The sequence below is a fragment of the Mus musculus genome, chromosome 12 (genome assembly GCF_000001635.26).
Source record: "Mus musculus strain C57BL/6J chromosome 12, GRCm38.p6 C57BL/6J".
In the NCBI taxonomy this organism is placed as follows: domain Eukaryota; kingdom Metazoa; phylum Chordata; class Mammalia; order Rodentia; family Muridae; genus Mus; species Mus musculus.
Window position 1 is genome coordinate 53,129,767 of NC_000078.6, and position 26,097 is coordinate 53,155,863.

The 26,097-nt window shown below is 42.0% G+C and overlaps 1 protein-coding gene across 12 annotated transcripts in view; it reads left to right on the forward strand.

Moving 5' to 3' along the window:
- Akap6 (A kinase (PRKA) anchor protein 6) overlaps window positions 1-25,802 on the forward strand; it is a 456,981-nt gene extending 431,179 nt beyond the window's left edge. For 11 of the 12 annotated variants that reach the window (XM_006515821.4, XM_006515828.4, XM_006515822.4 and 8 more), the window contains 2 exons: window positions 9,615-13,002; window positions 18,045-25,802. In XM_006515821.4, coding sequence (XP_006515884.1) covers window positions 9,615-12,962 — 3,348 coding nt within the window. In that variant the 3' untranslated portion in view covers window positions 12,963-13,002; window positions 18,045-25,802. The remainder of the gene's footprint in view (window positions 1-9,614; window positions 13,003-18,044) is intronic. The other variant, NM_198111.2, reaches the window with a different exon arrangement.
- The last annotated feature ends 295 nt before the right edge of the window (window positions 25,803-26,097 follow it).

A 26,097-nucleotide genomic window follows, 5' to 3' on the forward strand; every position in this document is an offset into this window, starting at 1 on the left:
TGTCTGGAGTAGTAAGAGAAACATTAGGGCAATCAGAGCTGGCCATGTAGTCTGAGGCTGCTGTGGTTTCTCCAGTTTTACTCTTCCAAGACCAGTGTGAGAGGTCAAGACAGGAGACAGGCAGCCTGGCGAGTCTATGCCCACCATGAGACTGTCTGTGAATCTGTGTCCTAAAGGTTACTTTTCAATGCTTGTATCTCTATGTGCCAGCCTGTAGGATCTGGTATCTCTAAGTTAACTCTGTTTTTGTCTATCTGTTTTTAATTTAGTGAATTTTTCTTAATTCACACAGAAGTGATCATGTTAAAGTGAACCATTTCATGGTCTTTAGTATAGTGAAAATATTGTATGACTTCTATCTCTACTTTTAATAGATTTTCAAAATTCAAAGAAAATTACTATTAAGAAATTCCTCAAAAGAAATTCCTATTAAGACCTATTAAGCCCGTGGCATCTTTTCTTCCCTGCTAAGAGCCCCTGGATATCAACGATCTGCATTCTGTCTCTGAATATGCCTGTTCTGAATATTTCTGAAATTGCCTATTTCTAACTATTTACCTATTCTGGTAATAAATGAAATAATATGTATGTAGCCTGCCCTTGACCTACACACATAGATCCAACCAGACATAGATAAAAATATTTGGGGAGACAAAACTGTCTCTAGCCTAACTATGTGCAGAAGCCTGTCACTTTCCCCCAAACAGTTCAGTGTGGCAGCCTCTTACCGTGTGTCCACACAGGAATGGACATCGGAAGATGATTTAAAATATTCTGAATGATATTTATTATGGAAGACATCATTTTATACAAGACGCTTAGGACTGGAAGTGTAACTCAGTGGGTATCACATGTATGCAAGGCCATGGGTTTGACCCCCAGCACTGGATGAAACAGAGCATCCTCAGGTTTTGGTCTCCAGAGCACTTCCTGGAACGTATCCTCCATGGATATCACCTGACAACTGATCTTGACTTTTTCTGTCTCATGCACACGTTCTGAGGCTGTTGGTTTTCATAACTGAGCAGAGCCACACCTTCTTCAGAAGTCAGCAGCTCTCTGGATGGTTTTGCACAGTACAGTTTAACCCCACAACCCTTTTCTCTCTCTACCACGGTCTGTGAGGCAGGAAGTAAGCCCTTCTTCTTTCAGTTCACTTGACAATGTTATTTTGAGAGCCTGTTTTATATCATAAAGTGTTTTCTGTGCTGGCTAGGCTAGATTCCTGTCCTCGTGAAGTTTATCTATGGAAGGAAAGACTCTCGTCTTTCTTTGCTGGGTTCTTTGGAGCCATATCTAATAGATTTTTTGATTTTCAGCAACTTTAGATTATGTTTGTATTGGTTAATTTTCTGTTAGCTGTGATAAAATACCTGGATGGAAAGCAACTTATGGAAGAAAGGATTTGTTTTGGCTTAAGGTTCCAGGAGGATAGAACTGATCATAGTGGGGAAGGCATGGCGACTGTCAGGGAAAGCAGTGCAGCACAGCCAAAAAGATGGTGGAACATGGTTTCATCTGCGCACAGGAACACACACACACATACACAGGAGCACACAGACACACATCACACATACACACTCACACAGGAGCACACAGACACACATACACACACACACACAGGAGCACACAGACACACATCACACATACACACACAGGAGCACACAGACACACATCACACATACACACACACACAGGAGCACACAGACACACATCACACATACACACACACACAGGAGCACACAGACACACATACACACACACACACACACACACACAGGAGCACACAGACACACATCACACATACACACACAGGAGCACACAGACACACATCACACATACACACACAGGAGCACACAGACACACATCACACATACACACACAGGAGCACACAGACACACATCACACATACACACACACACACACACAGGAGCACACAGACACACATCACACATACACACACACAGGAGCACACAGACACACATACACACACACACACACACAGGAGCACACAGACACACATCACACATACACACACAGGAGCACACAGACACACATCACACATACACACACAGGAGCACACAGACACACATCACACATACACACTCACACAGGAGCACACAGACACACATCACACATACACACACACACACAGGAGCACACAGACACACATCACACATACACACACACACAGGAGCACACAGACACACATCACACATACACACACACACACACACAGGAGCACACAGACACACACACACACACACACACACACAGGAGCACACAGACACACATTACACATAGAAAGGGCAGGGGAGTGGAGAGAGAACAGGAAGCAGGCAAGGCTATCATCAACCCTCCAGGCCCATGCCCAGTGGCATGTTTCCTACAGCAAAGCTCTCCCCTAATGGTTCTGTGACATCTTCAATAGCACAACAAACTGGGGACCAAGTGTTCAAATACACAATCTTGCAGTGAATATTTCTCATGCAAACCACCACAGCAAGCATAGAAATACGTTCGTCCCAACACTCATTTCAGCGAGATTTGCGAAGGGCTGGATCTTCACTTGTCTGTTTTGAGCTTCTGAGCAGATATGTCATTGAAAGGGAACATTCGGAAGAACACTTTTTGATCATTAGTGTGAGACAGACTTCCAAGGCATTTTTTTTTTAAAAAACAGGTTACTTGAACATTCTTGTCAGTCTGGTAGTGGGAAGGATTTGATTGCTGGAATGTGTCAGCTGGGATAGAATTCCACAGAAAATAGCCCCGACTTTTAAAGAAAAAATTATTTTCAAAGAAATAGAAAGACCTTGAACTATGGGCCTGTCTGGGGATGCTCAGGTGTTTTTCTCCTTTGGTTTGTCCTGGAGGATGAACCCAGATGTAGTACAGAAAAACCGAAAGCATCACTACATTTACAACACCAATGCAGTAAGGGACCTCGTCAGTGTCTAGTTAACCGGATTCTGTGTGTGTCTGCTAGACCAGCTGTGGTAACGTGAACCTTGTGACACTTACTTAACTTTAAGTCACATCCTCATCTTCTTACTGTGGCAGAATGAAGATATGTTGAGAGTTTCCAGTCATTGTCTCCATAGGTCTGCCCATAGGCATTCCCATAAATGCTCACAGCAGTCTATGGAACCGATACTTACAAACGTTAGATGCCTTATACGAGAATGTAAGCTAACACAGTTGTTAGGGACTCAAACTTAACGTCTCTTCATTTCTACCCCAGGCTTCATACAGCTGATAAACAGGAAGCAGCTTTCTTTTAGTCTTATTTGTGTGTGTGTTTCTTATTTACTTTGGAATCTATTTTCTGGTCAATAAGAAATAGGGCAATGCAAACTCAGAATTATTTTACAATTATTTCTCTTCTTTACAAGGGCTTGTTGGTATTTTTAAATTTCATTTATATCTACATTTACTCTAAAAAATGTATTTCTAATGCATTTGGGTTAAAGGTAGGAGTTAAGAATACTGTATAAATAAAGAATTGTAGTTATTATGTTTTGCTATTTCTCCTGTTTGAAGTATATTTTCGCAGCCATATCCCTACATTCTCTCCCCTCTCTCCATATTATTCCCTCAAATGTCCGGTCCTCTCTTGCTCACTAATGTGAACACTGATCTTCCGAGGTCCCTCACAGGCTCCTGCTCTGGGGCCTGTTGTTTATCTGGGGCTCCTGCTTATGAGGAGAGGCTGTGGAGCATGTAAGAAGGATGGCCCAGATGAAGGAAGTAGGTCACTAAAGTTGAACATCTGAAGGAGCTGCTGGGCCCTTGATTCCTGTCATGTTCTTTGCTCCCCACTTGCTATGATGTGTACCACCTCTGTCATGCTTTCCTGCTGCCACAGCCTGGTCTCTGCCATGCCTTCTCTATCAGGGACCAGTGTCTTTAAAACCGTGAGCCGAGAGCACACTTCTCCATTTGATTTGTTTCTCTCAGCTCTTCCTGAATAGTAACTAATATAGCTTAATATAATGCCCACTTTTCTTCATAAAAATCCCCCTTCCTAGATTTCTATGTGTAGTTATGCTCACCGAGCTCACCAGCTAGGTCTAGAACAACAGTTTTCAACCTGTGGGTTGTGACCTCTTTAGGAGTCGCAGATCAGATACTGTGCATATCAGGATTTACACTACAAGTCGTAACGGTAGCAAAATTACAGCTATGAAGTAGCAATGAAATGATGTAAGACTTGTCCATGAGAAAAGATCTCAAAAATATAAATGATATAATACAAAACTAGACAGAATATTTCTATCAGAAAATCTCGTAATTTTCATTCACACTGTTTATTCTAGATCAGTGATTTTTTAACCTGCCTAACACTGTGACCCTTTAATTCAGTTCCTCATACTGTGGTGGGCTCCACAACTCTGCACTTTGGTTGGCTGTGTGTGTGTGTAGTTTTTAGTTTTCTATTGTCATGAAACAGTCATGTCATACTGATAGGGAAACAGGTAATTAGGCTCCAAACATAAAGGTCTGACAAGGGCCTACAAAGCAGCTTCCCTGCCATCCGAGGATTGCAGGCTGCCGGAACTCTCACCCTCAGACACTAGCCCAGTGCCCTCCCTCCACAACACACCCCACCAAAAAAAAAAAAAAGTTCCTGCTACACAGCATAAGTCACATATTTACTGTGGGTCACACATTAACTGGGCCCATTGTCAACAATGGCAAAACATAATGTAAGTCATGGGTTAACTAGGCCTGCTTTTGTACCTATGCAAGCCCTCATTTTCCCTTGAACTTAAAGGAAGACACCTTGTTTCCTGGGCCCCACTTCAGGGTCTGTGTTGCTGCAGGTATTAGCAAAGCTCTTCCTGAAAGACATGTCCTTTTTGCACCTCACACCTCTGGAACCTCCTCTCCTTCCCCACCTAAAACCTAGCTGAGCAAATGTGTCAGTGAAAGGACTATACCAGAATTAGGGCTCTCCACAGGCTCTTCATTTGCTACTCACTGGCCATTTGGCATTCTTCAAAAGCTCTAGATTTTGGTGCGAATCAATTTGGACTTACCAGTTTGACAAGTATGGGAATATGCACTTTTTTTTTTTGATAAGCAATTCCTTTACAAATTACAAAAATAAAAATAAAAATAAAATAAATCCAATTCTTAATTAGTTTGAGCATTATTGACTACGTTGAAGTGCCAGCAAAGAAGATGACAGTTACGTCAATGTGGGTGCCATATTCCTCCCCCTGACAGTTGCACAGAAGGCAAATGTTTAATTATATCAGTGTCCTCATATCCCTCCCCAGTGCCCCAGTGAATGGTTTAGGTTAAATTCCAAGGAAATGGAGATTTTATTTAAAATGCTGACAGAATTTACCATAGAACAAGAAGGTCCAGGCTGCCCTCTACCTGAAGGATAATGTAGAGTCAAGAGTTTCTGTGAAAGAAATTGGCATGTGCAAAGTTGGCCATAAAGAAGATGGAGGACATCGCTCCTTAAAGCTCTATTTTAGGGTCTGAGGTTGAGCGTACTTGTCTAGGGAGGGCAAGGAATAGATCAGGAAAGTCATATGCTGAAAGGGGGTCTTTGTCATCTACAAAGTCTCCTCACCTCACACACACACACTTCTTCTTCAGAACATTATAATGGATGTTCATAAAGCCAAAGTCTCAGCAGTGGGGAGCATTACAGAGCCTCAAAATGTTCTGGGTTCTGTAAATCTAAGGAATGGGTTAGCAATTAACATTCTTACCATTTAGGTGGGCCATTTCTTCAGAATACAAAATGCTGGGCAAGAGGGAGGAAATCTCAGCCTTTCTGAAGGATTAAGGGCAGGGGAGGGGAGGGGAGGGAGGGGAGGGGAGGGGAAGGGAAGGGAAGGGAAGGGAAGGGAAGGGAAGGGAAGGGAAGGGAAGGGAAGGGAAGGGGGAAAAGGGAAAAGGAAAAGAAGGGAAAAGAAGGGGAAAAAGGGGGAAAGAGGGGGAAAGGGGGGGAAGGGGGAAAAGGGGAAAAAAGGGGGAAAGGGGGGAAAAGGGAAAAAAAGGGAAAAAGGGAAAAAAGGGAAAAAAGGGAAAAGGGAAGAGGGAAAAGGGAAGAGGGGAAAAAAGGGAAAAGGGAAGGGAAGGGAAAAGGGAAGGGAAGGGAAAAGGGAAGGGAAGGGAGAAGTTAAAAGTAACTGCCAAGGTCAGCTAAAATGGCCTAGTCAGCCATCACTGGAAAGAGAGGCCCTTTGGACTTGCAAACTTTATATGCCCCAGTACAGGGGAACACCAGGGCCAAAAGGAGGGAGTGGGTGGGTAGGGAATTGGGGGGGTGGGTATGGGGGACTTTTGGGATAGCATTGGAAATGTAAACGAGGAAATACCTAATTAAAAAAAATAATGTAAAAAAAAAAAGGAAAATGACTGAGGCTGAGTGCAGGCTTCTTTAATATGTTTTTTTTTTTTTTTAATTAAAAGTGAATGATTTCCAAGTAGATCCAGTCAGATATTCCCTGGAATTATCATACAAGGGAGTTTTAGGAAGTTTTAAATAACAAGAGACTTGAGGGGAACATAAACCAGGTTTAATCCTTTCCTATGGAAATATTTTACCCCAACCACTTTGAGTTGTTCCTTCAGTACCCCTGAGTTCTGTCCTTCCACAGGCTTGAATCTGTAAACCCACAAAACAGTAGCCGACCAGGACCGTGTCCAGAGACAGGCTAAGCTGCAGGCATCCCTTAGGCTTAGCTCCTGGCACAAGATGGCACAGTTGTCGAGTCCCAGCTTTTGAGACCCTGTTGGAAAATCCTGTGCTGTCACTTGTTAAAGTTGATCAGAGTTACAAAGCGCTTCTCTGAATGCCTGGTTTAATTATTTATCAGCACCGTCAGTACAGTGTCAGGCAAGGGGGTGTTTGAAATTAATACACTATTTGAGTGGACTGATTGATTGCTCCTACGGCTAGAGATTTTAACATTCACTAGATATACAGACTGGTCATTAGTCCTCTCCTTTATCTCTTAGCAAAGAATAAACAGAAATTGTAATAAAAATTCATCACAGTGAATGGACTTGGTATCTAAGTGGCTGTGATAACTGGCCCTGTACTAGATTGACTGCTAGAACACTGACAGCAGGGAAGATCTCTTTTAGAAGGAAAATTAAAAATTATCCCCTAATTAATGTTTGCCTTTATAACTGAAATCTTTTTTTAACTAAATTGGGTTATACAGAGACTCTCCTCCATATCCACTATAATAAAGCACACCTAATTTGTTTGTATGGCAGTCTTTAAGCATTAATTGTAGGAAGGATTGAGGCTTTACAAATGTGCCCTAATATGCTCCAGGTGAGGTTTTCTTCCTCCCACTAAAGAAAGAAAGCTGAGTGGCCTGTTTTCAACCAGACAGTTGAGATAATCTGATTTGTAATGAGAAAACCCTGCCTTCAGAGCTATCACCATTCTCTTTACCTACCAGATCATGGTTTGTTTTTGAAGAGTAAATTGGAAGGGATGGTAAGAAGGAGATATAGCCAAGGGGGAGTCAGGGAACTTATGAGCAACTCTACACATCGTAAGAATTAGTTACCAAATATTGACTGTTTCCCTGGGCACTTATAATTATTTTACATTTCATCCAAGAGTGATTTTGAAGATCAATAGAGCTGTATCTATCTTATAGGTGATGATGCTGATACTCAGAAAGCTTAAATAACTCATGCAAGCTAATGAAGCTGGTGAGAGCAGCCAGGCCATTGGCTTGTTGGCTAGTTCTAGAGTCATGGTCGTCCATCTGCCTCCTTGGCATGAGTGTAGGTAGAGCTGAGAATGCTCTATGGTTCTATCTGTAGGAGAAGTTCTCAGGGCCCACAGTGCATTTTTCACCTTCCTTGGCTCCACAATAGAACCAGATAGCTGGGTGAGAAATGAGGGTGCCGAAAGAGCCGTTTAACAGCTCCATCCCATAGAAGGCCAAGAGAATACTGAGTTCTCATGAAGACAGGCAGAGCACAGAAGAAGGGCACCTAGGCTATTGCATCCCTGGGAGTCAGGGAAGTCTTCAGACAGTTAGAAGCATAGGCAAACCAATAGTAATGATCAACAAAAGTCCAAGTGATATCTCTCTCACAAAGAAAAGATAAAGAAGAAAGGGAGCCAGGAAACAATGGTTAAGGAGCTGCCTGGGAACTCTCAGGAAGATGTGGGCATTGCTCATCTCAGCCAACAGGAGGCAAAGCCTAGTTCTCACAGCCAAGACCAGAAAAGAAAGAAAAATGAAGGTGTATACACTGTTATAGGTTCCTGGGTAAATAGGACTTTAACCTAAAATTAGAGGCAAGAGGGTTATGACGCACAGCAACAGATAGTATTCTACTAGAGACTTAGGGAGGAAATTGCTATGAGAATATATGTACCCTACAATATTTCATGGATTCTACCTTTTAGTCTTCATTTAGCAGTTTTATTTTTAGCTGCTTTAGTTACTTTCACATAACACAACCAAAATATTGACTTAAGTAATTTAAGAGGAAGGGTATTAAATGCAGACACTATTGTATATGCCAGCAAGATTTTGCTGAAAGGACCCTGATATAGCTGTCTCGTGTAAGGCTATGCCAGTGCCTGGTAAATACAGAAGTGGATGCTCACAGTCATCTATTGGATAGAACACAGGGCCCCCAATGGAGGAGCTAGAGAAAGTACTCAAGAAGCTGAAGGGGTCTGCAACCCTATAGGTGGAACAGCAATATGAACTAACCAGTATCCCCAGAGCTTGTGTCTCTAGTTGCATATGTAGCAGAAGATGGCCTAGTCAGCCATCATTGGGAAGAGAGGCCCCTTGGTCTCACAAACCTTATATGTCCCAGTACAGGGGAATGCCAGGGCCAAGAAGTGGGAGTGAGTGGATAGGGGAGCAGGGCGGGGGGGAGGGTATAGGGAACTTTCAGGATAGCATTTGAAATGTAAATGAAGAAAATATCTAAAGAGAGAGAGAGAGAGAGAGAGAGAAAGAGAGAGAGAGGGAGGAAGGGTATTTCTTTTGGCTCATGGTTTCAGAGGGTCCCATTCATAGTCACCTGGCCCCATGCCCTGGGGCATGTAATGGAGGAGCTTTGTCTGCTCTGCTGTGAAGAAATAGCAGAAAAGGGGCTAAGAACAGTTCATCCCAAAGAGCCACCCCAAGTGACATACTTCTTCCTGCTCAATCTTACCTGCAAAGTTCTCCAGAAGCTCCCCAAATTGTGCCACCAGGTGGGGAGCAAGCTTTCAAAACATGAGCCTGTAGGACACATTTCATATCCAACCCTCAATAATCAACCCAAGCTGAGATTTGAAACATAGCACAATCAACAGCAAATGGTTAGGACCATAAAGGATCATGTACTAGTATAGTGATTTTATATTTGAATCTACGTTAATGCCTCAGTGACAGTCACTATTGATAATAGCCCACCCCTACAGTGTTTGGATATTATCTCAAGGAGAACTAGAGTTCTTGATGCTGGTACCTTCCAATCTGCACTTCAGTTTTGTGTTCTAACTTCCAAGAGGTCCTAATAGATAACAATTTTCCGATTATGTTCTCTAATTCTCCCCCCCCCCTCTCTCTCTCTCTCTCTCTCTCTGTCTCTCCTCCCTTCTATTACAGGAGACTCTGAATGTGATTGACCCTGGCTTGATGGACCTGAATGGAATGAGTGAGGATGCCCTGGAATGGGATGAGACAGACATAAGTAACAAACTCATTAGTGTGCATGAAGAATCCAACGACCTTGATCAAGACCTGGAGCCTATGGTCCCAACAGTGAAACTTGAAGAGACACACCACAAGGACTCCGGTTATGAAGAGGAGGCAGGTGACTGTGGAGGGTCCCAGTATACCTCAAATATCACTGCCCCTTCCAGCCCACACATTTACCAAGTGTACAGTCTCCACAATGTTGAGTTCCACGAGGACAGCCACACTCAGTTTCTAAAAAGCAGCCCCAAGTTCACAGGCACAGTGCAGCCCACTGTTTTAACTAAGAGCCTCAGTAAAGATTCTTCATTTTCATCCACAAAATCGTTACCAGACCTTTTAGGGGGTTCCAGCTTGGTGAGGCCTTACTCGTGTCAGAGTGGAGACTTGAGCCAGAATTCAGGCAGTGAGAGTGGAATTGTCAGCGAAGGAGACAATGAGATGCCAACCAACTCCGACATGAGCTTGTTCAGTATGGTCGATGGGTCCCCGAGTAACCCTGAAACACAACATCTGGACCCACAAATGGGAGACGCAGCCAATGTGCTGGAGCAAAAATTTAAAGATGAGGGGGAGTGCATTAAGCTTTCAAGTGTCTCTCAGGCATCTGTCTCACCAGTGGGTTGTGTAAATGGGAAAGCTGGGGACTTAAACAGTATTACCAAACACACCACTGATTGTTTGGGAGACGAATTACAAGGAAAACATGAGGTGTTTACATTTTATGACTACTCGTACCTCCAAGGCTCAAAACTCAAATTCCCAATGATAATGAAACAGCCGCAGAGTGAGAAGGCACATTTGGAGGATCCCCTTCTTCGTGGTTTCTATTTTGATAAAAAGTCCTGCAAACCTAAACATCAGACTTCTGAGTCACAACCAGACGCGCCCCTCCATGAAAAGATCTTGGCAAGTGCCCCCCACGAGATGGGTCGAAGCTCATACAAAAGTAGCGACATAGAGAAGGCACTCACGGGCATCCAGAATGCCCGACAGCTCTCCCTTTTATCTCGTAGCTCATCTGTAGAGTCCCTTTCCCCAGGGGGTGATTTGTTTGGATTGGGAATCTTTAAAAATGGCAGTGACAGCCTCCAGCGAAGCACTTCTTTAGAAAGTTGGTTGACATCCTATAAGAGCAACGAGGATCTTTTTAGCTGTCACAGCTCTGGGGACATAAGTGTGAGCAGTGGCTCGGTTGGTGAGCTGAGCAAGAGGACATTAGATCTTTTGAATCGTCTGGAGAACATACAGAGCCCCTCAGAGCAAAAGATCAAGCGGAGTGTTTCAGATATCACTCTGCAAAGCAGTTCCCAAAAGATGTCCTTCAGTGGCCAGATGTCACTGGATGTCGCATCCTCTATCAATGAAGACTCGCCGGCATCTCTTACCGAACTGAGTAGCAGCGATGAGCTCTCTCTTTGCTCGGAGGACATTGTGTTACACAAAAACAAGGTCCCAGAGTCCAACGCATCATTCAGGAAGCGCCTGAATCGCTCGGTGGCTGATGAGAGCGACGTCAATGTCAGCATGATTGTCAACGTCTCCTGCACCTCTGCTTGCACTGATGACGAAGACGACAGCGACCTCCTCTCCAGCTCCACTCTCACCTTGACGGAAGAAGAGCTGTGTCTCAAAGATGAGGATGACGACTCCAGTATCGCAACGGATGATGAAATTTATGAGGAAAGCAACCTGATGTCTGGGCTGGACTACATCAAGAACGAACTGCAGACGTGGATAAGACCCAAACTTTCCTTGTCGAGAGAAAAGAAACGGCCCAGTGTCACTGATGAAATAAAGGTCAATAAAGATGGAGGAAGTACCGAGAGGGCCAATCCCTCGGACACCCTGGACATTGAGGCCCTTCTAAATTGCTCCATAAAACGTCTCTCTGAAAACAATGGGAATGGCAAGAACCCACCCAGAACTCATGACTTAGGAACCAAAGGTGAAAATAAGAAAAATACGTACGACGTTACTAAAGATCCACATGTGGCCGACATGGAAAATGGCAATGTTGAAAGTACTCCAGAGAGAGAAAAGGAGAAGCCAGAGATCCCAGAGGCATCAGCGAACCTTGCTTCAAATGTGAAAAAGATTTCTGAATCCAAGCACGACGAGTATGAAGCATTAATGGATGGTTCTGATGATTCAAGTGTCACTGGGAAGGAATTTGGTCCCCCAAATGATAGGCATCCTCCACAGATTGGTGCCGATCCCCAGCATCCTGAAAGGGGTGACTGCACATCAGTCCAGAACTCTTGCTCAGGACTACTGTTGGAAACCGGTGGCGGAAGCAGACAAGATAGTGATGGACTCAAATCTTTGTCTAATGATGCACCAAGTGTGGCTAGAAACGCTGCTGGTTGCTGCCTACTCGAACAAAATGAGACAGAGGAAAGTGCTTCTATCAGCAGCAGCACTTCCTGTTGCAACTGCAAGCCAGATGTTTTCCATCAGAAAGATGATGAAGATTGTTCGGTACATGACTTTGTTAAGGAAATCATTGACATGGCATCAACAGCCCTCAAAAGTAAATCACAACCTGAGAGTGAGGTGGCCGCTCCCACGTCACTGACCCAAATTAAGGAGAAAGTGTTAGAGCATTCGCATCGGCCCATACACCTGAGGAAGGGAGATTTTTACTCCTACCTATCTCTTTCGTCCCATGACAGTGACTGTGGGGAGGTCACCAATTACATAGATGAGAAGAGCAACACCCCATTGCCACCAGACACCGTGGACTCTGGCTTAGATGACAAGGAAGACGTGGACTGCTTCTTTGAAGCTTGTGTTGAGGACGAGCCTGCTGATGAGGAAGCCCGTCTCTCCAGTGCCCTTCCAAATGAATCAGAAGTCCAGGATGAAGCTGCTAAGCCAGAACAAATGACAGCCAGCTCTTCTGTGTTCCGTGATGAGACAGACACGGTGCCTCTTTCAGGACTTTCCCCTCAGAAGGGAGCTGATGATGCAAAGGAAGGAGATGGTGCGTCCCACACTTCCCAGGGCTGTGTGGAGAGCGCAGAGCCTACCACCCCCCCAGGAAAGGCCAAGAGAGAGGGGAGTTCAAGAAAGCAAAGTGTATCAGGAACGCCAGAAGAAAACGCTGCTTCAGCCAAACCGAAAATTCAAGCTTTCTCTTTGAATGCAAAACAGCCAAAAGGCAAGGCTGCACTGTATCCCAGCCCCCAAACTTTAACCTGCAAAGAGAAGCTCGTAAGCTTTCATGAAGATCGACATAGTAACATGCATAGGTAGAATGTAATGCCCCCAAGCATGGAACTCATCTCATTGAAAGGTATGTATGAGTATTTCTGCTGTGTGTGTGTGTGTGTGTGTGTGTGTGTGTAGATATGAGTTTACATTAATAGATCCACTATAGAAGACTGGTCAGCATGATTAGCTGTGACACATACACATCTGGATAAGACATTGAGTAGAAACACAGCAGTGGTAGTCACTGTGAAAGGCACAAGGGGACCAGTGGTGACATTTTGACATTTCAAGTGACATTATATTTATTCCATCATTTTGGCAAGAGCAATACAATATTTGAGAAACCAGCTGATCCATTTGGGGTTTTAATTCCTCTGACTAGAGGAGAAAATGCCCCGAGAGTTGCAGGCATTCCTTGAGATCAAAATGCACGTTCAGTAGCTGTATTCCTTACTGCAGCTCCTATTTAGAACTGCCCCGTGATGAGCAAGGGTCAGACTGAAGGCTGTGCCTCCTTCCAGACATGGGTTTTCCCTTAGGCTTCTGCTTCATAGAACTAGCATCCCAGTCACTCCCCTTAACACGGCCTCAGAATCCAAACAGGAGCAAAAAGTTGAGGGAAAAGAAGAGGCTCCTATTTGTACACACACAGATGAAGCACCAGCGCAAAACGCGCATATTGGGAGGATACGTGACAAGTTAATGGCGTCTCGATAAAAACAGAATTTTTGAATTTTGCCTGAAGGTGACAGGCTGATTGCCATCAATTTTTTTTTGAGAAATTCATTCCACTTTTCATATTTAATAAGACAGCTATTGATTGATAATCCTGAGGTGGTGATACAGCTCTAGAAGCGATACGGAGACTCTGTTATCTCCCATTTCTAAGACCCAGTGGTGAATGCACTTGCTCAATCAAGTTTAAAGAGAAATTTAGCTTTCAAACCTGAGAGTTGTGTTTCACCAAAGTATGAGGTGCATAACGCCCCTCCACCCCCACTACAGAAGCCTAATGCCGTAACCTAAACTCGTGCTATAGGAAATGAATTACAGAAGCAATCTACCCTAATTTGTTAACTTATTCAAATAACAGTTATTATACTTAACTATGCTAAAGATTATCTTTTTTGTGGCAGATTGTTTATTTTTTTGATGAGCCTAATTACTGATTTTCTAAAAGTAATTTACATTTATTACAAATACATCTTTTAAAATGTGACAGATAAATGTTGTTCCCATAATGTATTATGAAAAAAGTTACTATTTAAAAACACATTATTTAATTTGAAAGATGAATGGCAAACATCATTATTTTTTTTCCTGCAACACCTGTGCCCTGAGCTCATTAAAATGTGCGATTCTATGTTGAGCTGCTAGAATGTGGTGCGAGGGGGGAATCTATACCATATATATACCCTAAAAATAAACTCAGTATGCAAAACTGAAGAAAGGCATCCTACTTACTGATGTAGCTTCACTAATTTTCTATTTCAGACACTATTTACAATTGGTTGCAAGTGAGAACAAAAGAGGGAGAGAGAGAGATGTGTTTTCTGTGAGTTGTGGCCACCCTATAATCACACCCTCCATCAGTATGCAGTAAAACTGACCATTAAGGGAGAGTAACCGGGATACCATAAGCCGCCTCAGAACAGGTTCTATTAGAACTGATTGGATGCAGGCTCTGCCCGCCTCTGCAGAAGGACCCAGAATGCCTGGCTGATTTTGTTTTCTGAAAAAGGATAAAGGCTTGAAAGCAACAGCGTTGTGAGCATGCCACCCTGTGACTGTGACCCTCAAGTCAGCAGCCCTGCTGAGATCTGGAGCAGAGACGCGCTGGCCCTAGTGAAGGCTCTGGGATGCATTCTCCCTGTTTGATCCTCTGGGAGTCTCTTCTCTTCCTCACACAGAGAAATGGAATTGAAATGAAATGTAAATGATGAGCAATTCCATTTTTTGACTTGAGGGGAAGTGGTGGTGCTGATAGATCTGTGTAATTGTTACATTTTACAAGCATAGATGGTGTAAAAATATATCAGCCACTTGCCTGCCCATCAGAAGGGTTCTCTTGTGCCCCACACCAGGCTGTACTGTGGGCAAAGGGAACAAGCAGCCAGATTTTACTTCTGTAGAACTGACATCGCCCCCAAGTGACTTGTTATAAGCCTAGAGCTATGTGAACAGCCATAGATTGCTCCTATCCACCTTTGAGGGTGTGTGAGCACAAGTGTGAGTGCTTGCGTGTGTGAGTGTGTGTGTGTGTGTGTGCGCGCGCGCGCGCGTGCACATGTGCATGTACAGTGTGAATGCCTATGTGTACATGTGTGTTTGTGCGTGAGTGTATGCATGTGTGTATGTGTGTGTATGCAGTGTGAATGCATGTGTGCATGTGTGTGTGTGTCTATGTCTAAGTACCATGTTAACAAAACATGTTTGTGCCTGATCTTTTGCTTAGTTATAAGCACTGGGTGTAAATTTGCACGGACCTGTCAGGTGTCGAAGTGCTGTCACCTGAGAAGTTATTCAATCTGAAAAGGCTGCTAAGCTCCCAGAACTCCTTGTCAGGGTGTGTACTGAAGTTACATCGAGACTTTACAACCACATGAACTTAACTGTAGTCAGTGTTCCTTCCACTCTGTCCAAAAGCGGCAGAAGTTCTTCCTTTTAAAAGCCATTTGGGGGCTGTGAGATGGCATGGCCTTTGTACCAGGACATCACAATTCACCCAAGCCAATTTGCTGGCGCTCTTTTCCCAGAAATAGATTATCAGATGAAATGACTACAAGTCCATTCGAACGTGTTTACAATGTGTTTAGAACCAGGCAGATAGTCTGCAACCAGAACAGATTCTTTTCAAAGAGTTCTGAAAATTATTTTATCTACTGTGTTCTAATTAAAAACCTCTGAACTCATCTGAGAAGATTTGCTGTGGCCTAACAGTGGTGCGTTTGCACGTACTTCCAGCACACTGCTCGACTCTTCACTGTATCCATCTGTGTGAAAATGGAGAGGCCAGTTAGAATCACATCAAAGGGGAGGTAACTGGCTAGATCCAGCTCTTCCTGCCTAATTTGGAGAGAGCACGTGGTGTAGGTCTGGAATTCCTCCTAGGGCCTAAGAAATGTAGTTTGCACTAATCTTTTTTGCTGTATTCTGACAGTTATTTCTTCATAACCCTGATCATAAGCCTGTGATCTTTGATGAATGGTTTAACCCTAAATTTCAGGCTGGATAAAGTCTGCAGTGTAAAAAGTTAACTCCTCGCATCCAGCCAGTGTGTAGTTTCGTGTTTTCTCCTTGTTCATCTAATGGTTTAAGGGTGTGTGTGTGTGTGTGTGTGTGTGTGTGTGTGTGATTACTTCTTTTGGTCTTAGTTTCATTGTTTTGCCTACTTCATCAGTCTATATGAGTAATGGTGGCCACAGAGTTTTCGGTTTGAGATGACTACTTGTGTTGATAGCTGTTAACACAATTTAGAGTGCAGCGCAGCTTTTATAAGTTGGGAAAATGGTTGGAGCCGACACTTCTCACCACACACAACCTCTCATTCTCTTACTGGGCTGACACTGGGGTTTCCCAAGGCTGGCTAAGCAGCTCTAGGAAACTCCATTGAGGGTTTGTATATTATTCCTTCTCTCGACACTACACGTGTCTATAACATTTACCTTTAAATCACCTTTGTAACCCAAGCTTCTGCTGGATAATAATTGGGCACTTCTGAATAACTTGCTAGGCTATATAAAGATTTTATTGGATAAAGTCAGTCTCTGTCTGTCTGTCTGTCTGTCTGTCTGTCTGTCTCACTCTCGCTCTGTCTCACTCTCACTCTGTCTCCCCTCCCTCTCTTACACACACACACACACACACACACACAGAGAGAGAGAGAGAGAAAGAGAGAGAGAGAGAGAGAGAGGATTTGGGCTTGAGCCCATTTGGCCTGACTTGTTCCCAAGTGTGCCAAATTGAAAGGATTGATTACCCGGAGGGAATTCATTCAAATGCCAGCTCTTTACTAAGATGGGATTGGCTTCACCGGAGGATTCCCTTGCGCAGCACAGCGGCAGATTCCCGATGAGTCACATCCTCAGCATGTGAGCAATGCTTCCCTGTGCTTTCTTGAATTACTGCATTATTTTACTGTACCAAATTTTGTTCCATCTGCCTCTATCTGTCTCCCCCATCCCTGTTAACTTCCCGTATCTTCTCAACATCCTGTTTGACTGTGGTGGAACTACGGTTGGAAAACTTTTTCTGACTTGTGCATGAAGTTGTAAGTTTATAGAAAGAGACAGGAAGACACGGAAGAATATTTGCTTCTAAGAGGTCGAGGGGGAGGGAATACCCTGATAGAGCACTTCGGAATTTAGATTAAACTCAAGCAGGCAGAGACCTGCTTTATTTGAGAGCTGGTCTGAGAACTGAAAGTACTTTGTATCCTGGAATTTGGTTGTCTCTCAGATTTGATCAGTTTTTGTAGCCATTTAGAAATAAGTAGGACAGAATGAGCTTGGAAGAAATTTGTACCAAATCATCACACATACAGAGAGAATTGAGTCAGTTCAGTTTCCTGGACCTAAAATGAAGCACGGTGATAGTTGAGTGGTGAATTCTAATTATACCCTTTCCTAGGTAAGGACCGAAAGCTTTAGGGGTCATCATAATGTTGTGAGTGTTCCACCGCTCTATAATAGAACGTCCCACGCAGACCAGTGGAGGAAGTGTCAGCCTGGGAGCCAGGTATCTCCTGGCTTGTGTTCGTACATCGTTGCATTCTTTGGTACTGACTACCTGATATTTTCTTATGGGTTTTTTTAAAAGAACTTGATAAAATTGAGACCATCCCCAGAAGAATAGATGAATTGACGACCCAGAGAAAAGATCATGTGCTTGATTTTTCTTTTTTTTTTTTTGAAAACATATGAACATACTAAGGCATCTATATAACTTACTGAACTGAAAATGTGTTTGTGTGTTCTGAGCTAGTGAAAGTCACATTTCATAACTTCTCATCTCAGATCGCTAGCAGATGATTTCCCCTCCCCAGGCAGCTTCCAGAAAGGGCTTCATCCTGCGAGTAACAGCCATTGCTGACACCTTTCCCTGTCACCGTTTTCTTTCCTGTAGATAGCCTGGCTGAAGCTCGGGGCTGGCCTGACCCACCCTGGGCTGGTCTTGGGTTCCATCCTGTTATCATCACTGCCTCCTGCCACGTTGACTTCCTGAAGACGAACCTTCCTTCTGAATGCGGTCTGTCCACGTGGGCCTCCCGATATGGATGTGTGCATTGCTCCTCTTAGGTGATCGTCTTAGTTCCTCAAAGCTGCTTGTTCTCCCGTGGATTCCTGTCCCAAGCTACCTCTGGCAACCCTCTCTCCAGCAAGACTTCTATTTTCCCTCTCTCCTCCCTCCTCCTTTTAAAGCTCTGCAGTTCACCAAATTGATGGTCCATTAAACCCACTGTCTGGAATGACACCCCTCCCATCGGTACTTGACCAATTTTATGTTTTGCTCTGAAATTTTTCATGATATTATGCCTATGTTTATTGAAAGAGATTTACCTAAAAAGCCATCCCTTGATTTGATTGTAGTATAGAAGAGACACATTGATCCTTATGACAAAATTAAGTGATGTTTTGAAAGTGCCATTTTAATTATTTCTTTTTAATAATAATCTATGCAGCACTTCAAGAAACAACTATAACAGTGTTGTATAAACTGGTACATTCTACTATTAAGTTTGTTTTTGGTTTCTATGCTTCTTGAGGTGGTAATGAGAAAAATGTTTGTTTTTTTTTTTAAACGGTGTGCCTTGCTGTATTTCTTATACCATTTATTAAAAAGCTGCTTTTGTGGTAATATTATGTTGGTTTGAAAGGAGGAAATAGCAAGGTTAAGATGCGTGAATAATTTCTGTATATATGTATAAGCTAATACAAACACTGATGTATGACAGTATAAAATGCTTTCATGTTTGTGATGTCCAGTGATGTGGAGAATATAAGCCTTAAACCCGTTCGATTGCATGGTAATTAAAATTGGCATAATAAAAATAGCTTATTGGGGGAAAGGAAAATTAATGATCTCTTCTACCTGTGTTCTTTACCAAATTCTTGCATCTGGTTCTAGAAAAGAAAAAAGAATCAAACTCCATATATTAGCTTCCAAAATATCCATATTGCACAGAAGGCTTACATTGCTTAGACTACAGACTAGGCCTGAAGCCTTCATAATTTTCAAAAATCTTTCTGTTTCACTATAAACATCCTGAAATAGCAAAGGTTTAAAGGCCATTTCCATCAACAATGTTTTATTCTAAATGTTTTTATTTCTACTTGCTAATGGTTTAATAATAGTTGTATTTGGAGATCTCTTACATGACCTAATTTATTTTAAATATTTGAATGGTTTTGGTGGATGGTATAGAAAATTTGATTATTATTTTATTTAAACTATAGATTTCAGGTATATTTATTTTGTTAAGAAAAATCAACAGAGGAATATTCCATTTGGTCTTTTTTTTTTTTTGACTTGAAGAATTCAGCTTTTAATTTATATCATAACTCCTACTAAAGTGCCTGACACACAGTAGGTATTTCATAGAGTTTCCTGAATTTGAGTATTGAGTGGGGTTTTACATATATATATTTATATATGTTTCCTGCATTAAAACTAGAAAAAGACGTGCAAAGTGAAGCACATCTATAATCACACATTTATAATCAGATTTCCAAAAGCCAATAGAACATGACAGACATATGTAGCCACCGAAATGACAATCATTCATTCAATAGATTACTCATTAGCATCTTTTGCCTGCAAGTCACTATTCTATATTCAGGGAGAGCAGCTATGAACGATGCACTGCCTTTGGAGGTTTATCTATGTTTGAGACAGAGTGACTGACCACACAGACGTGTGTGCCATAACGTCCCACAGATGAGGAAGAAAGCAAGTGTAGAGAAAGAGTCACAACGAGAGAGACAGCGGTGAGAGGCTGGGGCAAAGAGAAAGGCTATGGGAGAAGAGGGGTTAGCAGGGCTTCACTACATGTGTGAAAAGAGAGAAAGCCAAATAGAGAGACCTGCAAGATGTTTACAGAGCTGACATGGAGCGTTTGTGTGCTGTGTAGTAGGTATAGGAGACCCAGTAGCTTGTGCGGGGCTTTATTTTATCCCACAATTGGAACTTTACTGGCGTCCTCCCAGGAACACTTAAATAATTTTGCGTGGATTTTGCCCCTTCTAATCTTTGCTGCACATATTTTTAAATGGATGGCTCATTCTAGGCTTTTGGGTATGTAGTGACTTCTTCCAACGGAGTCTTAGAGAGACATCTAGTTATAGTGTTTATGAGGATCACAAAGGGGAGATGTTAGACATAACTATGTTGTAGGGGGAAAGAAAGGGGAAATTAGCTAGATTTAAGGCAATGACAGAGTGCACAGGGATCGTAGCCTGAAATACAGAGAAAGACAGATCTTAGAGCCCTGAAAAGTATTTGAACATTTTTGGACCTCTGTTAGGATATGGCATTATTTTATATACTGAGACAACCTGAATTTCTCTTAGTAAGTAATGTCAAGTCTAAGTCTATTGAAAAGACATTCAAAAAATTAATGGACCATGCTGGACTATTTGCCTCTTTTGTACTCATGAAGACTTAGAATTTGAAAATATTTATTAGTTATCTGCTTAACACTAACACCAAGTTGATCAGGTTGACTCTTGAGTTTATTGATGCCTTTTCCAGCCAGAAGAGATGGAAGAGCCTCAGTCTCATACCCTGTGTAGACACTAACTTCCCATCTGCATTTGAAAACAGCTCATTTGGTTTGTATTGATTTGATCAACACTATCTACGCATGTCCCATGACAATTGTTTGTTATTTGTTAAGGCAAAGTATCCCTCTTATGGGCATGTGTTTCTGTTAGAATGTGCTCTCTTAGGTTGCTAAATAAAGTCCACAGGGTACCCCTCCCCTTTTAGTTTGGTGTATTGGTCCTATGCCTGTGCTGCAGAGAGGCCCTTAGAAGATTCCTGGTCCCTCTGTCTCATGGCCGCCCTTCAGGTAATTGAGAACAGTTACTCTCTTTCACAGGCAGTTCCTCCAACTGCCCTTCATATATCATGACTTCAGATCCATTTCAACCTGACTGAATGTTAAACAGGCAGAACCCTTGATGTCAAGGGACTGTCTTCATCCTACATGTAGAGAGGTGTGTGGACACTTAAGTGATAAGTTTTCTCAAAAATATATTCAAGATATATGTTTATTCTACTATTGTAAATTTCAATAAATAAACAAATAAACAAGTGAATAAAATAAGAATCCATGACTTCCTTCTGTGGTCCAGGCTAGTGCTGGAGTCATCTTGAATCTTTTCCTTATGTTGGATTCAAACCCAACATTTCCATGGAAAACAGATCTGCCTTTCCTATCATTCACCCACTAATTTATTCAATCATTCAAACATTCATAGAGTAGCCACTAGTGTGTGGCATAGCATTGTCTCACCTACACAAAGACAACTGAAGCATATGTGCTTAGAAGTTTCTCTCTGATCATACCCTTGAAGATAATAATTATGACATTTCCCCCCAGATTAATTTTCCCCAGACCCACTTACTTTGCCTCTTATCTATATGTCTACACTATCAAAAATCAGGTGAGCAAATTGATATGTCCTATGGTCTGGATGAAACTGTGAGAAGAAGTGAAGTGGCTTAGTATTTTTCAGATATTTTGTTTGTTTGTTTGTTTGTTATTCAACAAATCTGCAAACAAGATAGCAGTCTGAATCTGGGGCCTGTGACAGCCCAGGTTTGATTATCTTGTTGCTTGGTTCACTCGACTTGGCTTTTCACCATAATAGCTGAGAAGAGAGTGGGTGCAAATGTCAAACAGTGAGGTGAGCCAGCTGGCTTTCACAGGGAGAGCTGTGCTCTCTTCTGAATGAAACAGAAATACCTGAGGTTCCTTAGAGTAACTAACCCCCGAGTATCAGCACTTGTGAAGTAGAACTTGGACCACCAAAACACCTCTTTTCAGATACACATAGCACATAGCTTTCCACATTTTTATTTTGGTAATTTTAGACTTATGGAAAAGCCAAGTGGAACAAGAACAATGTCTCTGCACACTTCGCTTAGATACATTTACTTTTGGAATTTGTATCTCTCTTTCTGTCCATGTCACACCACATGACACTCACACACACACACACACACACACACACACACACACACACACACACAGACATGCACATACACGTGTGTGCACACACACTACCTTCTTGTATGATTGTACCATTAAAAATTCATTTTCTGCGTACAACACTTCATTTATAAAGATGAGCTACTATGACAAGGAGCAAAGGCATTTTCTACAAGTCTGTAATACTTTACGATAATACGTAGTAATCCTTATTACAGTTTCTCTACTTTTTTTTTCTTTTACATCCAAATTTAATTTGTATCAGATTCTGTGACACTTTTCTTTTTTTTTTTTTTTTTTTACAGTTTCTCTACTTTAAGATATGCTTTGTGTGTGTGTGTGTGTGTGTGTGTGTGTGTGTGTGTGTGTGTGCCTTTACCTTCAACCTAGTGCCCAAATAATGACCAGATAGGTGTTTTAGCTTTGTATCTTCTTGATCTGAAACAGGTTTTTCATTCTCTTATTCCCCTTTTGGTCCTCACTGTATTGACATTTCTGAAGAGTTCAGATCAGTTTTGTAGAATGAGTCATAACTTGGATAAGTCCTGTTATCTTCTCGTTGTAAATCTCAGGATGAGCTGGTTTTGTGACTATAGCTTATGAGTGATGGTGTGTTCAGATCATGGATGGAGTGGGAGTGGATCACCTACATTCTTGCTTCACATTTTTCTTTTGTTTTCTCAGGCAGAGGTCAGCAGATCATGGCCCGTGGGCCTGATTTAACCCCCTGCCTATTTGCGTTTGTCCTGGGAATTAAGAATGACGTTTACTTTTTTATGGGGCTGAAAAACAATAAAAAGAATGTTTTTGTGAAAAGTGAAAGTGACAAGAAATGAAAATGTTTGTGTCAGTGACTAAAGCCTTCTTGGAACACAACCACACACTTGTTTACACTAGATTTGCACTAGAACTGCAGTTACTTAGCATAGTATGTCTGAGATGTTTTCATATATGACCCATGGGAAACTCCCTTCTGATCTCTGATCTATGGAATTATAACACCTGATGCCATTCTCTAAGAGGCCAATAGACTGCAAAGTCAATGGGACATAGAACATGCAAGCTTCTCTTTCTAGTTTTTTTCACATTGTCAGTTTCAGTTCCATGAAGAGATCCATTGACATTCTTTTCTTTTTTGTTTTTTGTTTTTCGAGACAGGGTTTCTCTGTGTAGCCCTGGCTGTCCTGGAACTCACTTTTGTAGACCAGGCTGGCCTCAAACTCGGAAATCCGCCTGCCTTTGCCTCCCAAGTGCTGGGATTAAAGGCGTGCGCCACCACCACCTAGCTCCATTGACATTCTTAAGTCACAGTATACTGTTATTTTCTAAGACAGAGGTCAGCCAACAATAGCCATGGACCAAATAGATCTTTACTTTCGACTTGTAATTTTAGAAAAACATAAAGTGTACTTTGTTTTATAAACAAAAAGATTGTTCTACATCATTAACCTAAGGATTTGAATTTAGTTAGTTACAGATTGGATATTACTGATTGATTTGGAATTTAGTCAGTTACAAATTGGATATTTAGTGCAACCAAGACCACAAGAAAAATTGGTGCACCATAAACTCAGTGTACCAATAAATTGAGACCTTTTCTCTAAAGCAGTGTTAAGCCAGGCTATTTCACTATCATGATTATTTATCTATTTGTTTTTCAACCCAAACATTCACACACACACACACACACACACACACACACACACACACACACACACACACATTTTCATTTCCTGGTCATATATAAAAAGTTTCATAAGCCAAGGAAATAGCCATCCATTTGAGATCCTGTTGTGGTTGTGGGTAGACACTCTCATTGAGTAGAAGAGTTCAATGAAATTAGTCCTGTAGTTCATCCACTGATTTGATGCAGGCAGCTCTGTCACATGTACAGCAAGATAATGGTCAAGCAAACCATACAGATGCTTCTTTTAAAACAGCTACATGCTTTCCACACAGCAATTACTTCTGCATTTGAGACTTGCCACCCATTTGCTTGTCCCAAGGAAAATGATATGATATACATAGATCAGGTCCATGATAGGTTTCTTGAGCAATGGCATGCTGATTAATAATGCCTGGAGACCATCTGACTCTCCCTTATGGACTCCCACCAAAGCAGAAAGTATGCAGTTTGTTCCTCCCTGTGCTTTGAAGTTAATCAGAGTTTGCATAATGCAACCTTCCTTCAGTCCTTTTCCAGGCAGCATGCATGCAAAACTTGGATGGTGTCCACACATGTGAGATTGTTTTAGTTCGGTATGACTGTTACGAGAAAATAGTTTACTCTGGGAAATTTGTAAACAAGAATATTTGTAGCAAGACAATCTGGAAGCTGAGAAGACCAAGATTGGGGCAACAGAAGATTCAGTGTCTGGTGAGATCCTTTGCTCTGCTTCATTGATGGGTGTTCTCTGTGCTTCCTCACAGCGAGGGGTGCTGAACAAGCCCCCCCCCCCCCAGCCTTCTATGGGCAGTTATCTCCTTCACAACTTACTCACCTTCCAAAGACTTGTATTAGTTCTGTTGCACTGGGGACTAGGCTTGAACATGCAAATTTAGAGATACAGACATTGAAAACACAGCACAGGCATTTGCAGGCATTGGGGCAATTGTCAATAAGCAGTTTCCAGTGAAGAGTCTACTTGGCTCTCTTCTTGCCACGCAAGAAAGGGAACAACAGAGTTGATTAGAGTGATATGGTTTTAAAGGCAGTTTAAGAACATTCTAATTTGTTTTTTAAAGTTCTTTTTAAAGTTTTGTATGTTATGATTGATTAACAACCTTGTAACATCATATTTAAGACACACTAAATAGGAGATGCCCCAAAGCACAGAGAATGAGCCCTATGCAAAACACTGTCTGAGCAGCCCCAGTTTATCTACAACCGTGAGGAATTTGAGCTGTGGGGAGTAAGCTCTTCAGAAAAAAAAAAAAACAAACAAACAAACAAAAAAAACCCCACAGCATTAAAAGCAGAGATGTGAAGCATTGTGAAACTTGGACTTCATCACCCCGAGAAATGGCCAGTCCAGGCCGTCTGGTCTCGGAAACCTTGCCCAGCGTGAACGTTGGAGGCAGAAGATGATAAAGATGTCCCAGGTGTGCCCAGAGTCCCACACATCTCACCAGCTAAGCTTCTGAGCTCATCAGCTCCCTACTGTGCAGCTTTCCTTCATTCATGTAGCTTGGGGAAGTTTGACTGGAAGCCTCAGGAATAAATTTGGATATTTTTCCATATCATAAGGACATGCAACAATACGGCTTATTAATTTAGTGCAAATGAGTAATATAGTCTAATCTAAACTGTGTTAAAATTTTAAAAACTCTTCTTTGTATTCTATCTACCATTTAAAACAAAACACCATAAACAAATGGGGGGTATTATAGATGTAAAGTGTTATTCAGCAAGATTTATTCAAGGTCTTAAATGATTCAGGCATTAAGAACATAAAAATACTCAAAATCCTCTGTAAACCCCATATTCCCTAACCGCTGGTTTATAAAAACATCTGGGGCTATAGAATTCGTCTGGTTCTTCTAGTTGACCGTGTTACTTTAAACTAAGTCAGAAAGTTGAAGCAAATCATTCCTTTCGTGTGTATTTCCTGGCAAACGCGTGTCATTTATTTTAAAGAATCTCCGAATAAAAAGCCAAATTGCTGGAATGTACCTTGTCATTAAAATATGGTGAAAAGCATGGGCGCCTCCGTATTCGTGTCCCCTTCATGGCCATCTCAGATGACGGATGGAACTCTGGCAAGGCTTTACAGAAAATCCTGACTTTCCAAGAAGCAATTCCCTTCCCGTGTGTTCACGTTTGCTGCTTTCCAAATAGTTCTCACTGTGTTCTGAATTCTGGACATTCTTCTCTAATCTACCAATGGTGTCTCTGCAGGCAAACACTTTTAAAGTTCATTATAGAAAGCAATGGAAAATAATGCTTCAGGGTTTTAAACTTAG